Source organism: Bufo bufo, chromosome 3 (genome assembly GCF_905171765.1).
Source record: "Bufo bufo chromosome 3, aBufBuf1.1, whole genome shotgun sequence".
Classification (NCBI taxonomy): Eukaryota; Metazoa; Chordata; class Amphibia; order Anura; family Bufonidae; genus Bufo; species Bufo bufo.
In genome coordinates, this window is record NC_053391.1 from 615336995 (window position 1) to 615350265 (window position 13271).

At 41.6% G+C, this 13271-nt stretch overlaps 1 protein-coding gene across 3 annotated transcripts in view; it reads left to right on the top strand.

Annotated features, from left to right (window-relative positions):
• LOC120996266 (phosphatidylinositol 3,4,5-trisphosphate 3-phosphatase TPTE2-like) overlaps nucleotides 1-13271 on the top strand; it is an 82035-nt gene that overhangs the window by 30277 nt on the left and 38487 nt on the right. For all 3 annotated transcript variants that reach the window (XM_040426077.1, XM_040426076.1, XM_040426075.1), the window contains exons 3-6: nucleotides 2876-2950; nucleotides 4656-4703; nucleotides 9270-9431; nucleotides 10810-10929. In XM_040426077.1, coding sequence (XP_040282011.1) covers nucleotides 2876-2950; nucleotides 4656-4703; nucleotides 9270-9431; nucleotides 10810-10929 — 405 coding nt within the window. The remainder of the gene's footprint in view (nucleotides 1-2875; nucleotides 2951-4655; nucleotides 4704-9269; nucleotides 9432-10809; nucleotides 10930-13271) is intronic.

Below are 13271 nucleotides of genomic sequence, written 5' to 3' on the forward strand. Positions count from 1 at the left end.
GGGTGTTTGTGACTGAGTCTTCCAGTAACTCAGTTATCTTCATTATTATTAACTCATGTAATAACAGACCTGCTGCAATGGGCACACTGATTTGCATTTGTTTGGTTTCCTTTAAGTAGAATTGAATACAGGTCAACTGTTTTTGTGGACCAATGTATTTAACCATAGTTACACAACAGTGTACAGATGTAGTAGGGTTTATCATTTAGCAGAAGTTACCCTGATAGGTTACATGACAAATTTAATTCTGTTACACGTTGATATTGTGACCTTTATTGTTCATGTATTAACAGCCATTAAATGCAAGTTGTTCATTAAGACTCCAGCTTACTTATTGGTGCAATGGCCTGAAGTCTGAACCAACTTTAGCAAAAATGAGGTCCAGCACCTATGAAGTCCACTAAGCATCTTAATACAAATGATTAAAGGGAGTCTGTCACCTACTTTACACAGTATTACCCTGCAGATGATATAAACAGTTACATTCCCTGGATTTTATGTGGCTGTCATTGCCCATGAACAGGTAGGAACAAGAGTTAGGGACCACTCATGAGATGACCTTGACGCGGTGAGTGGCTTACTATGCTTTGGCCAAAATATAAACCAATGTCTCATCCAGCATGGAGGGCAGAGTGCTGGATGTAGTGTGCGATCACATTTGCATTTTCCGTTTGTATATGTATTTCGCCATAGTGATGTGCACCTGCAGGCAGGTTGTGCTGACCCAACCCCTAATTTTTTTCTTTGTAGTATATATTGGAGGCGTGGCGATCTCCTTGGAGTCATTGCACACCTGACCAGTTAATCTGTCCTTGAGGCTGGTTTTAAAGTCAGTATAAAACTGAGTCTGCTTGTATAGAACCTACCATTAGCCATCTGGCTCCAGGAAAAGTATATGGTGGGTTCAACATGCATGTTGGTACTTGCATCCCTGGATCCGATGAAAGCTGTAATGGCACCGGACGGGGTTACAAGCAAAGTGTACTTGGCTTGCATGCTGACCTGCATTCCCTGGATTTTATGTGGCTGTCATGGCCCATGAACAGGTAGGAACAAGAGTTAGGGACCACTCATGAGACGACCTTGACGCGGTGAGTGGCTTACTATGCTTTGGCCAAAATATAAACCAATGTCTCATCCAGCATGGAGGGCAGAGTGCTGGATGTAGTGTGCGATCACATTTGCATTTTCCGTTTACATTTCTTTCTTGTTTGATGTTAAAAAATAAAATAAAATTGAAGATATATTCTAATGACTTGCAAATGCCCAAGGGGCATTCCTCACTGATGCAGGTGCCCATGCCCTTTGGAGACTGCAAACTTTTGGTCTGTACTATATATCACCTACAATGATGACAGTTTAATATGTGTAAAGTAGGTGACAGACTCCCTTTAAACCATCTGATTATTCTGTCCTATGTAAGGACCCTATTTACAAGGTCATAGAGTTGTGAAAGAAATGGAGAACCGCACTCTATTTGTTCTTCTGGTGCCAGTCAAGGGCTCAAATTAGCCACCATCTATGTAACGAAAATTGAGGCACACAGATTGCTAGGTTTTGCGTTTCAAAAGAATATATTTATTCACACAGTGGTTTCATGATCCAGTTGCCCAATACTTTACATCCAAAAGCAATAACATAAATCCTTGACCGTACGTTTCGGTCTGAATAGACCTTCTTCAGCGGTCACATATTATCTGTAGCACATGTGCGGCGATTGGCTGTTGAGTGGTGACTTCCAGCGCCCAGCCACTCGCCGCACATGCTGCTACAGATAATATGTGACCGCTGAAGAAGGTCTATTCAGACCGAAACGTACGGTCAAGGATTTATGTTATTGCTTTTGGATGTAAAGTATTGGGCAACTGGATCATGAAACCACTGCGTGAATAAATATATTCTTTTGAAATGCAGAACCTAGCAATCTGTGTGCCTCAATTTTCATGACATATTACAAGGTCGGGCCTGCCGTCCTCTGCCCTTGTATAGGGCAGAATATTCAAGTGACTAAAAAAAACCTTCATAGCACTGTACAAACTATGAGCACCAACCAACCCTCTTGCCTGTGTATGGCCATGTCTGAAAAAAAACAAAAAACAGCACTCGGTGACCAGCTCTTAATACTATGAATATGACGACGGGTAAGCACTGCTTATTAAAGAGATAATTAAAGGGATATTCCAACTACAGATATTTATGGCATTTCCTCAGGATAGGATACTTTGTCTCATTCTGCATACGGACACCTCCAGCTCTCTGCTTCTTTTGTCTGAGGCATATTTGGAATACAGCTTTAAGCAAGGTTTAAAAACATTTTGCTAGAAGAAATATTTCTTGTGACATCTCCAAAATACTTTACTCTTGGAGAAACATAATATCAAGTGTTATTATATATCTTTTATTATTATTATTATTATTATTATTACTACTACTTTCATCATTATTATTACTATTATTGTTCTGCTTCGCGTTGTTGAACTGTTGTATAACACTAGTCAGACAGCTTAACAATAATTCAGAAGTCAAGAAACGTGAGACATCAGATCTGTATGTATTCTCTTTTCTGAATAACTTTGTAAAAAGACAATTCCATCATTAGTCCAGGAATAGGTCAAGAGCTCCTCTGCATGCAGCCTGCAACATCCAGGAGCAGTGATGAAATGGAGGAAATACAGTTCCAGGTTAAAGGTTACTGCCTCTGACAATACACTTCCTGTAAAGTTCTGGCGAAGTAGAAACTAACTTTGACCACTAGATGGCAGCAACGTCAAACATAACATTTCAGTATAATCTTTACAGCACATTACATCCATTTATTATGCACAAAATGAGCAGAACAATTATTAATACTATTTCTGGCCTTTATTTATACCAGGTTTAATAAAACAGAAGAGAAAGTGCAGATTGATGATGGGAAGAATGAAACAGAGGAGCCAGCAACATGGACCAAGTAGGTGTTGACTGAAAGCTTTCACTACCCAGTATACAGTATATATTATATATTCACATGTATTATTAGAAGAGGTCCTGTGTAACAGAAGCCTGATAAATGATACGTGTGACAGAGTGGATGAGACACATCCATTTCAGAGCATCCTAGGTAAAGGTATCAGTACTACCCCGAGTTTATTTATATAGACAGCAGTGTATGAAGGAGATATGGATATACATTGGGGGGGATGAATGGAGCCGGACGTTGGAGTAACATTCTTCTAACTTATTAAGAGGAGCATGCCTGGTAATAAATTTGGCACATCTACGGGGTGTCCAGAAAGCCAAATCTACACCTTATATGACCCAGCGTGGATGTATAACATAATTGACGCAATTTCTGGCATAACGTATGGTAAATCTTGTCAGGCTGTGGAGCCCATTGCCACCCTGATATGCCCCTCTCATTTTTCTTGCCAAATTTTTTTTAAGGGAAGCACAATGGGTGAAAAGTCGCAAATGTTTGCACTAAATGTGGACTGCTCAAAAACGTGCCTCTTTAGTATCCAGCAATGGTCCATCAGTTTTTATTAGACCAAGCTGTTTGGTCCAGATGATAGGAAAACAAAATGGACTGGGTCATAGATAGCCATGGGGGAAAAGTGTCTTTATCACCCAACAAGGGAAGTTTTAGCATGATTAATTTCTTATTCATAAAACGACAGAAGCCTTGATAAAACAGGGGCGTCCAAAGAATGAATGGTGCAAATATTAAAGAAATTGATTGTATCTCGTAATATGAACCATGTTTGACTTTTTGCATGGGTTAATATACCTTCAGGACTGGCTATCAGTACTTGATCAGCAGGGTCCGACATCCCGCTGACCAGCTGTTCTGCAGGAGCTCCAGCATTTGAAGGCAGTGCTGGAACTACACAGCTCCATCTTCCATGATTTGTGCCTTGGATGCGCTGGTTAGTGCAGCACTGCTCTCTTTCACCTCAATGGGAGCAGCGTTGCAGTAACTAGCTCCTTCCACTGCACAATGAGCAGAGCTATGTTGTTCTGGCACTGAAGCTACTGCAAAACAGCTGAGTGGTGGGGGTGCCGCTATCTTTTCTGTCTTTTTCTTACTATTATGGTAAAAATATATATTTTTTAAAATATTGGACATTCTGTAAGGCCTCGTTCACATTTCTGTGTTCTTTCGAGATCAGTGGAAAATCCGTACATGTTTCATTTCTGTCCATGAAGGATCCGCTTTTGGTCCGTGTCTCTGTTGTTTGCTCTCAGTCTGTCATACGTATTCCATGGACGCTGCTAGCCTGTAAATTAATTCCCAGAGCATCTATTAGCATTTGAAAAATGGACCAAACATGGATGCCATCCATTTTTCATGGACCCATAGACTTCAATGAGCGTGTTTGGTCTGAATTATGGTGCATGTCACTGACCTAGTGAAAAACTACTAGTGTGTGAACACATTAACACCAATGAGTAAGTGTGTTGTCAGCAGAAAATGCATATGTTCCTGAAAAACGGAAATGTGAACAAGACCTTAGGGTAAAGAAACTGTGATGTCAGAAGTTACTTCAAAGTTTTGACTTATATGTTTTCTATGGTGGTCACATAACCCTACATTGATATAATATACCATACATAGAACAGCATTCATCGTAGATGTATATATTTTTTATTTCATTTTACCTTCTCTTGATTTTCAGCAAGCTGAGAAAATTGATTTCTCCCATTGTCATGTCATTTGGATTGAGGTAGGATTTTTTTTTTACTTAACTGAAATTTATCTAAAGGGAATTAAAATTATATATACCATTTTTTTTTTACTTCATGAGATGCACCTGATGATAAGACACAACCCAGGTTTTGAGGAGGAAAATAGGAAAAAAATATTTTTCATTAGACCTCCCATCAGATCCTCAGATCAGACCCCCATATCAAATACTCAGATCAGACTCCCAAATCAGGAACTCAGTTCATAACCCCATCAGACCTGCATGTCAGACCCCCATCAAACCTCCATGCCATACCATCAGACCTCCATGTCAGACCCCCATCAGACCTCAGATCAGACTTCAATGCCAGACCCTTATCAGACTTCCATTCCAGACCCCTATCAGACTTCCATGCCAGACCCCTATCAGACTTCCATGCCAGACCCCTATCAGACTTCCATGCCAGACCCCTATCAGACTTCCATGCCAGACCCCTATCAGACTTCCATGCCAGACCCCTATCAGACTTCCATGTCAGACCCCTATCAGACCTCAGATCAGACTTCCATGCCAGACCTCCATCAGACCTCAGATCAAAGATAAAATAAAGAACTTTACTTACCTCTCCTGCTCCGCCACTTTCCGGGTCCGGCGATCACTCCTCCAGTCACACTCCCTTGTCTTCTCCGGCCCGCACTGCACTGTCACCTGAGGGGTCATAGTGCGCGGACAACGTCCTGACGCTGTATGCAATCAGGACCTGCAGTGCAGCATGGCGTGAGAGAGGAAGACAAGGGAGGATGAGTATCAGCAGCGCTTACAGTGATTCACCCGCTCCCTGCTCCTAATGCATACTAACGAGCACTTATATAATCGAAGCGCTCACTAGTATTCGCTTTATAAGAAATATGGCCCCACTTTTGGGGGAAAGAAATGCATCTTGTAAAGTGAAAAATATGGTATATATGTATGTAAGAAACCCAACTATAAGTTGATTTGAAGTCCCTCAATGATGCAGGACCCTCACCAAGATCAGCTGGTATCAGGTGTGAAGACCCTATCGCTGCTTAGCCCCTAAGGAAGTAAACAGCGGTGGCAGTTCTTCTTTGTAAGTGTCAAAGGGTATAGGCAAAAAACAAGAATCCCATGAAGGACCCTAAGGGCTCATGCACACGACAGTATGGCTTTTTCTGTGTTTTGCGGTCCGTTTTTTTACGGATCCGTTGTTCAGTTTTTTGTTTCCATTGTGTTTCCGTTTCCTTTCAGTTTTTCCGTTCCGTTTTTCCGTATGCCATATACAGTATACAGTAATTACATAGAAAAAATTGGGCTGGGCATAACATTTTCAATAGATGGTTCAGCAAAAACGGAACGGATACGGAAGACATACGGATGCATTTCCGTATGTGTTCCGTTTTTTTTGCGGACCCATTGACTTGAATGGAGCCAAGCACCGTGATTTGCGGACAAGAATAGGACATGTTCTATCTTTTCACGGTACGGAAATATGGAAATACTGAAACGGAATGCACACGGAGACACTTCAGTATTTTTTGCTGAACCATTGAAATGAATGGTTCAGTATATGTTCCGCATACTGAACTCAAAAAACGTCCAGTATGCTGAACTCAAAATACTGTCGTGTGCATGAGCCCTAAGGGTATATTCACACATCCCATTCATCTGAGAGGAGCTTGTAGAAATCCGCTCACTAGCTGCCAAAACAATCCCATTCACCCATTCAAATCAATGGAACTGATGTTCAGTCCACATGTGAATATTCCCAAAATCTAGCCATACATATTAGATTAACGTCGACCAAACTGGACTATTGTGATAGTACTGATTATCTAATGTTTAAAGGGGTTGTCTCACTTCATCAAATGGCTTTTATCATGTACAGAAAGTTAACAGAAAGCACTTCCTAATGTATTGTGATTGTCCATATTGTCTCCTTTGCTGGCTGGATTCATTTTTCGTCATATTATACACTGCTCTTTTCTAGGGGTTATAACCTCCCTGCAGTCCATCAGCGGTGGCCTTGCTTGCACACTATAGGAAAAATGTCCTATTCTGGTCTTCAAAATGTGGTTCACGGACCCATTAAAGTCAATGGATCTGCAACAAAATTCGGATGGCACATGGACATTATCCGTATTTTGCAGATCCACAGTTTGCAGACCCAAAAATAGATACTGTCGTGTACATGAGGCCTAAATAAATATCCTTGAGAAGACCAAAAAATAACATCTTAAAAAATGAAATAATTGTGGGAAAAATAGCAATATGGCACAAAAACATTTTTCTTTTACAGCAAATGTACATTTGATTAATTAAAAGGCACCAAAAATAGGCAAAAGAAATTATGTCTCTATAATCATAATGATCTGTATAATAAATTTATACTATTGGCGAATGGCTTAAAAATGGCTTACGGTAAAAGACGAAAAGTAAGGTGCAAATAGTTTTTTTTATTTCTGCAGTTTCTCCATAATATACAATTCTAAAACAACATATTTGTAACCCAAAATGATGCTGAGAGTGAAACAAGGACTCACGCAGAGTTATGTACATAAAATAAGATGTATTTGCTGAAGGTGTAATACCCATTTAAGCTGAATTGTAAATGAACATGTTTGGTGATAAGAGGTTTATATGTCAGGGTACGTTCACATCTGATGGACATAAAATCAGTGCGGATTTTGATGCCATTTAAAACAGATTTCACCCTATGCATCAGCGTGAAAACCCTGGTGAAAATCCATAGAAAGAATTCAATATAAGCGCTGATTTTGTTCCACATCATGTGAGAATCTGATCTGCTTTGCTGCTACTGTAATCTGCTGAGGGTTTTCCACCCGCACTTTGGGACGGAAAATCCAAAGCATATCTGCTATGGGTGAACATACCCTAAAAGGGTTGTCTTATCTGAGGCATTGGTGGCATATCACTAGGATGTGAGATGGATGTGGGTCCCATCTTTTAAACCTGCACCTTTCTCTAGAACGGGTCCCCACAAAGTGAACAAGTGTGTGCTGCGCAAACATGGCCATCTTCCGTTCACTTCTATGCAAGTGCTGGCTTGGCTTTTTCTGGAACTCTCATAGTGGTGAATGGAAAAGAGGGCGTGCATACGCAGTGCATTCTCCATTCACTGCTACTACTGTATTCTGACTATTTTCGGAACACACGCATGTGAGTTGCGCACTGACCCGCACCTATATGACATTGGTAGCATATCATAGCAATACCACCAATGTCTCAGGTGACACAACCCATGTATTGTATGTAGCTGCATGAACCGCTAGCATTTTCATTGCACTTTTCCTTCTACTTTTTTTGCTGCTGCCTGATTTTTGCTGAGTTATAAACGCTAAGTTACACATTTAACGTAAATCATATTATGGCGTCTGCAAAAACAGTTGACTGCGGGCAAATACCAAGAAGGCGTCTGTCCTTATTCCATGTTCAGCTGGAACCGCACTAGACAACATTTTGCCAGTGAGGTAAACATTTAAGTTTACAATACAGATGAAATGTAGACTTAGGTGGAGCAGGGCTTTCCGTGACAACACTGGAGAACAAGATTTAAAGGGACACTGAACTTGCCAGTATTGATGTTTATAATGTGTTGACGAAGCAGGTTATCCTCGATGACTAATTCAGTTTAGTACCAAATCCTCCAGGTTTGATCTTGCTGATTTGAACAGACCACAGGTTAGTTTAAGCCACTTTGTATGCTAGACCTCTTCTAGCTAGGAAAGCCTTCCATGCCACCAACTTTTGTGAGACTTCTCCTGGCCACATACAGTACATTAGATAATTGTTGACATTCAGATTTAGTATCATCTGCCATGGTACTACGGTCTTTATATGTGCCAGAGTGACCTATGGCTCTCACATCAAAGCTTGAGGGTAACTGCTACCCCTCCACCTCCTGTTGGCATCCATTCTAACAGGATCTACCAACATGAATTTCCTTCACATCTACTGTGGAAGCAAATGTGGTTCAATGGCATGTCTGATCTTTTGTTTCTCAGGAGATAAGTGAGACCAGAGATGTCTTCTTGCCACTTATGACACTATTTGTATGACAGTAAGCACCTACGTTTGAGTGATCCAAGCATTCCAATTTATGAGATAGGTGGATCAGCTGAGCAACAGTTTTACAAGATAATACAGTATCTACAGTGTATGGCCACCATACATTAAAGATGCCCATGTATGAAGAGCATGTGTGAGGAGTCAAGTAGAATAGCTGCCAGCCGTTTTACCAACAGCAATGGAAAATGCATGGGCATAATCATGTGCAATTTCACTTTTTTAATGGGGCATCAGATAGAAGAACAAGACTGTTCCATACACCACTGTGGCTGTTCTCCCCCTGGGTACTCTAGGACAAAATCTATTTTTGAAAGAAAGAATAGCTCCGCAGACTGCACTATTCTCGCCCCCAAAACACCAAAATCAACAAAAGCCTCAACAATACAGGTCATAATAGAACCATTCACAAAATGTATTGACTGGATTTGAGGATACCACTACCACTTACATGTTATATGTTATGAGCTCTAATGTGTTATTTTTTTATATTTTTCATTTCAGGGTATTAGGGGTTGTCCTTATAATTGTGGATTTTGTGTTTGTAATTGTGGATCTCTCTGTTACGAACAAAAGCAAAGAGACAGCAACTATCATATCTAGCATTTCCCTATCCATTTCACTCTTCTTCCTGTTGGATGTTCTGCTGCACATTTTTGTGGAAGGGTACGTGACAAACGCCTGTAATATCGTCATGTGTTAAACTGGAATGTGTCTATAATAATAAACCATGCACCACTTGTGAAGGGGGTGGGGGTATAGAGGTCCAACTTTCTCAGGGGCCCACCGGGGGATTCACCTGTACCCCTGTGGGCCAGTGTGAACCTGCTTGTTATAACTTTCTTAGGCTACTTTCACACAGGCGGCAGCAGGGTTTGGCAGGCTGTTCTGGCAGGGGAACAGCATGCCCGATCCGTGCTAACGCTAGCCCACCGTGCCGCCGGAAGTCCGCTCCGGTCCCATGCTGTAGTTTTTGTCTGGCCACCTCTCGGTATGTTTGCCGTGCTGCGGCCGGACTTCCGGCCCACCCCCATTATACTGAATGGTGCCGGAGCGGACTCCCGGTGGCACAGTGGGCTAGCCTTAGTACGGTCCGGCAGGCTGTTCCCCAACAGCGTTATTGCTCTGCACAGAATTGCATCTGTCATGGCAGTAGTTTGCACCTCAGAGCTTATCTTCCTGTGGATATGAATTTTTATAATTTGCTGTGTGAAAATAATGCAGTGCTCATATTGCTCTAATGTTCTCCTTCCTATCAACCTGAGCATACATCACCTGTATATTAAAAACAAAAAACTTGCCTTGTGGGGTTCTCTTTGGGGCACTCTTTATCAGTAGGGAGACAAAAAACTATGCATGTATGCAGTATTGCAGGGATGGCCAACCTAAAGCTCTCCAGCTGTTGCAAAACTACAACTTCCCTCATGCCCGGACAGTCTACAACTATCAGCCTACAGCAGGGCATGATGGGAGTTGTAGTTTTACAACAGCTGGAGAGCCACAGGTTGGCCATGCCTGCAGTATTGTATTCCTGGCAACACTATTCTTGGTTTCTAGAAAGAGTATATTGCAAATCAAATGTCTTATTTCTTCTGGCATTAGATGGGATATCCCTCTTTTCTTTTTTTCTTTTTGTCAGTCAAGCTAATTTGCATGCCTTTGGTTTTCTGGGAAAGAAATTCAAATTATGTTTGAATGAATGAATTTCTATACATTCACATGGATGTTTATATGTAGTATTCATCATGACGACCAGGAATTTCTCTTTAAATGGTAAAAAGACAAAATTCAAGGGAAGGCAGTGACACTTTTCATCAGAGCAGTGTTATAAGATCTCTGTGAATTATTTAGATGATGACCTGCCGTGACTTTTTCCATTTCCTCGTATTTCCTCATTATGCTCAGCACACTGTGATAATGTATCCGACTGTCACACATTGTCCTCTGCTCCTCACTCTCCAGATCTTAATTGATATGAACATGTCATGTGCTGCTCTGATTGACTCCATTCATCTTTTTGTTGGTCCCAATGTTTTTCTCACAGAATTCAGAAGTACTTTAGGTCTAAGCTGAACATCTTTGATGCTGCCATTGTTGTGGTCACCCTCATAATTACGCTGATATATGCCTTCACGGATTTCAGTGGAGCTACCAATATTCCAAGGTAGAAATTTATTTTTCAAGGGATAGTTTAATTTTAAAGGGGGTTTCCAGGCTCCTGATATTAATTACCTATTCTCAGGACAGGCAAAGGATAAGAAATGGATGGAGACAGCATGTCCTCAATTGAAGATTTATTCCAGATGCAATGTTTCGGCTTAGAGCCTTTTTCAAGCATGCTTCTCAGGATAGGTCATTAATATGCGATTGGTAAGGGTCCAACATCCCTCACCGATCTGCTGTTCCCTGCAAGCTCTTGTGATGGAATTAGCACTGTGAATGGTATAGGATGCACACAATGGTCGTGTGCATGAGGCCTAAAGGTGGGTTTACACCGCATGATGTTACAGCCAACAGCCGAAGACAAGGGATCGGTATTGCTGTTTAGACAGCACGATCTGCTGCCCAGAAACGATGACTGATGTGCCTGCATGAACCACAGGATCACCTGATGAACTAGCGTTTTGCTCGTTTATTGGGTGATCGACGGCACATTTAGATGGACAGATTGTCGGGAATGAGCATTCGCAGGAACGGTTGTTTCAGATAATCTGCCCGAAAATCGGGCAGTCTAAATCCACCTTTACTTTGGTGGGCTTACATGTCATGTTATCAAGTATGGTGGGCTTCTTGGCAAAGTAATCAACCCAATGAGCTGTTTGTCTATTTGGTTCCTGTTCTTCCACATAGTGATTAGTGATGAGCGGCAGGGGCAATATTCGAATTTGCAATATTTCACAAATATTCATCATAAATTCGAGAATTTGCGATTATTTTCTTGATTGCGAAAATTGCCAATGTATTATTTGCATAATGCGCGCGCAATACAAGTTTCCTGAGACTGGAGAAAATGGTTTGCATGGCAGAACATTGCAATAGTTTTATATGCAGATAGAGTGCTCCAATATATTCGCAATTGCGTTAATCGGCAATTAATGATGCGCATATTTTGGTGCAATACGTGAAACTTCACATTTTAGCAGGTCTGACTACATATTACTGATTGGTGCACTAAGTATTGTTGTGAACTACCTAACACCCTGCACTATACAGCTACACTATATCAGGATCTAACCTACACTGACTATCTCCCACTAACTATCTGTATTATATATATATATAAGCTATCTAACTAATGTAATTACACAGCAAAGCACAGAGCACAGTAATAACACTGCTGTCTCTCTCTCATAACTGCAAAAAACGACTGCTGGGGGGGGGGGGGGGGGCTATATAGTAAGGGGTAGGCAACTTTCCTATTGGTTGCTAGGGATGTTGCTAATCTCAGACAAAGACATTGCAGCCTTCTCATTGGCCCACAAGCAGGAAGGAAGGGTACTGATGAAAAGAAAATCTAGAATATTCGAGATTACGAATGTATAGCACTATATTGGCGATAGTCACGATTAAAATTCGCCATTCGAATATTCGCGATCAACACTAATGGTGATATCTTATGATTGAAACTTAAGAAAATGTGTCACCAACACATATCCTTTTTTCCTAATCTGATTTTATTTTTTGATTACAGATTTTTCTCTGTTTTATGAACATGATTATGGGGGCGGCCATCTTGCCTGAACTGTTCTTAAAGGGATTCTGTCACCAGGTTTGACCCCTGTCAGCTAAACATATGCTGATGTTCAGGGCGTCTTCACGATTCCTAATGTGGGCTTATAAATGTCATCTGTGGGCTTATTTAGCTAAAAAACAGCTTTTACTAACCTGTCAGTCAAACAAATAAGGTGCCCAAGAGGATGTTAATGGGTGCAAGATGCCCGCCGCACCCACCGCCGTTCGTGCCCAGCGCCGCCTTTCCAGACTTCTGCGCCGCCTCCTAATCCTCTGTGCCGCTCTCCCTCCCTCCCCCCTCCTTCTGCTGTAAGATCTCGCGCATACAGGGGTTGAGCGAAGTGCCGGCGCATGCGCACTTCGCTGTAAGAAACCAAATGGAGAAGTCCGCACGGGCGCATCAGGCAAGATCTTACAGCAGAAGGAGGGGGGAGGGAGAGCTAGAGGCGGCACAGAGGATTAGGAGGCGGCGCAGAAGTCCGGAAAGGCAGCGCTGGGCACGAACGGCGGTGGGTGCGGCGGGCATCTTGCACCCATTAACATCCTCTTGGGCACCTTATTTGTTTGACTGACAGGTTATTAATAGCTGTTTTTTAGCTAAATAAGCCCACAGATGACATTTATAAGCCCACATTAGGAATCGTGAAGACGCCCTGAACATCAGCATATTTTTAGCTGACAGGGGTCAAACCTGGTGACAGAATCCCTTTAACAGCATTTACACAGCATTAAAAAATCCAAGTCATTGGATGTCTTGATTGTTCTTTCACAGTT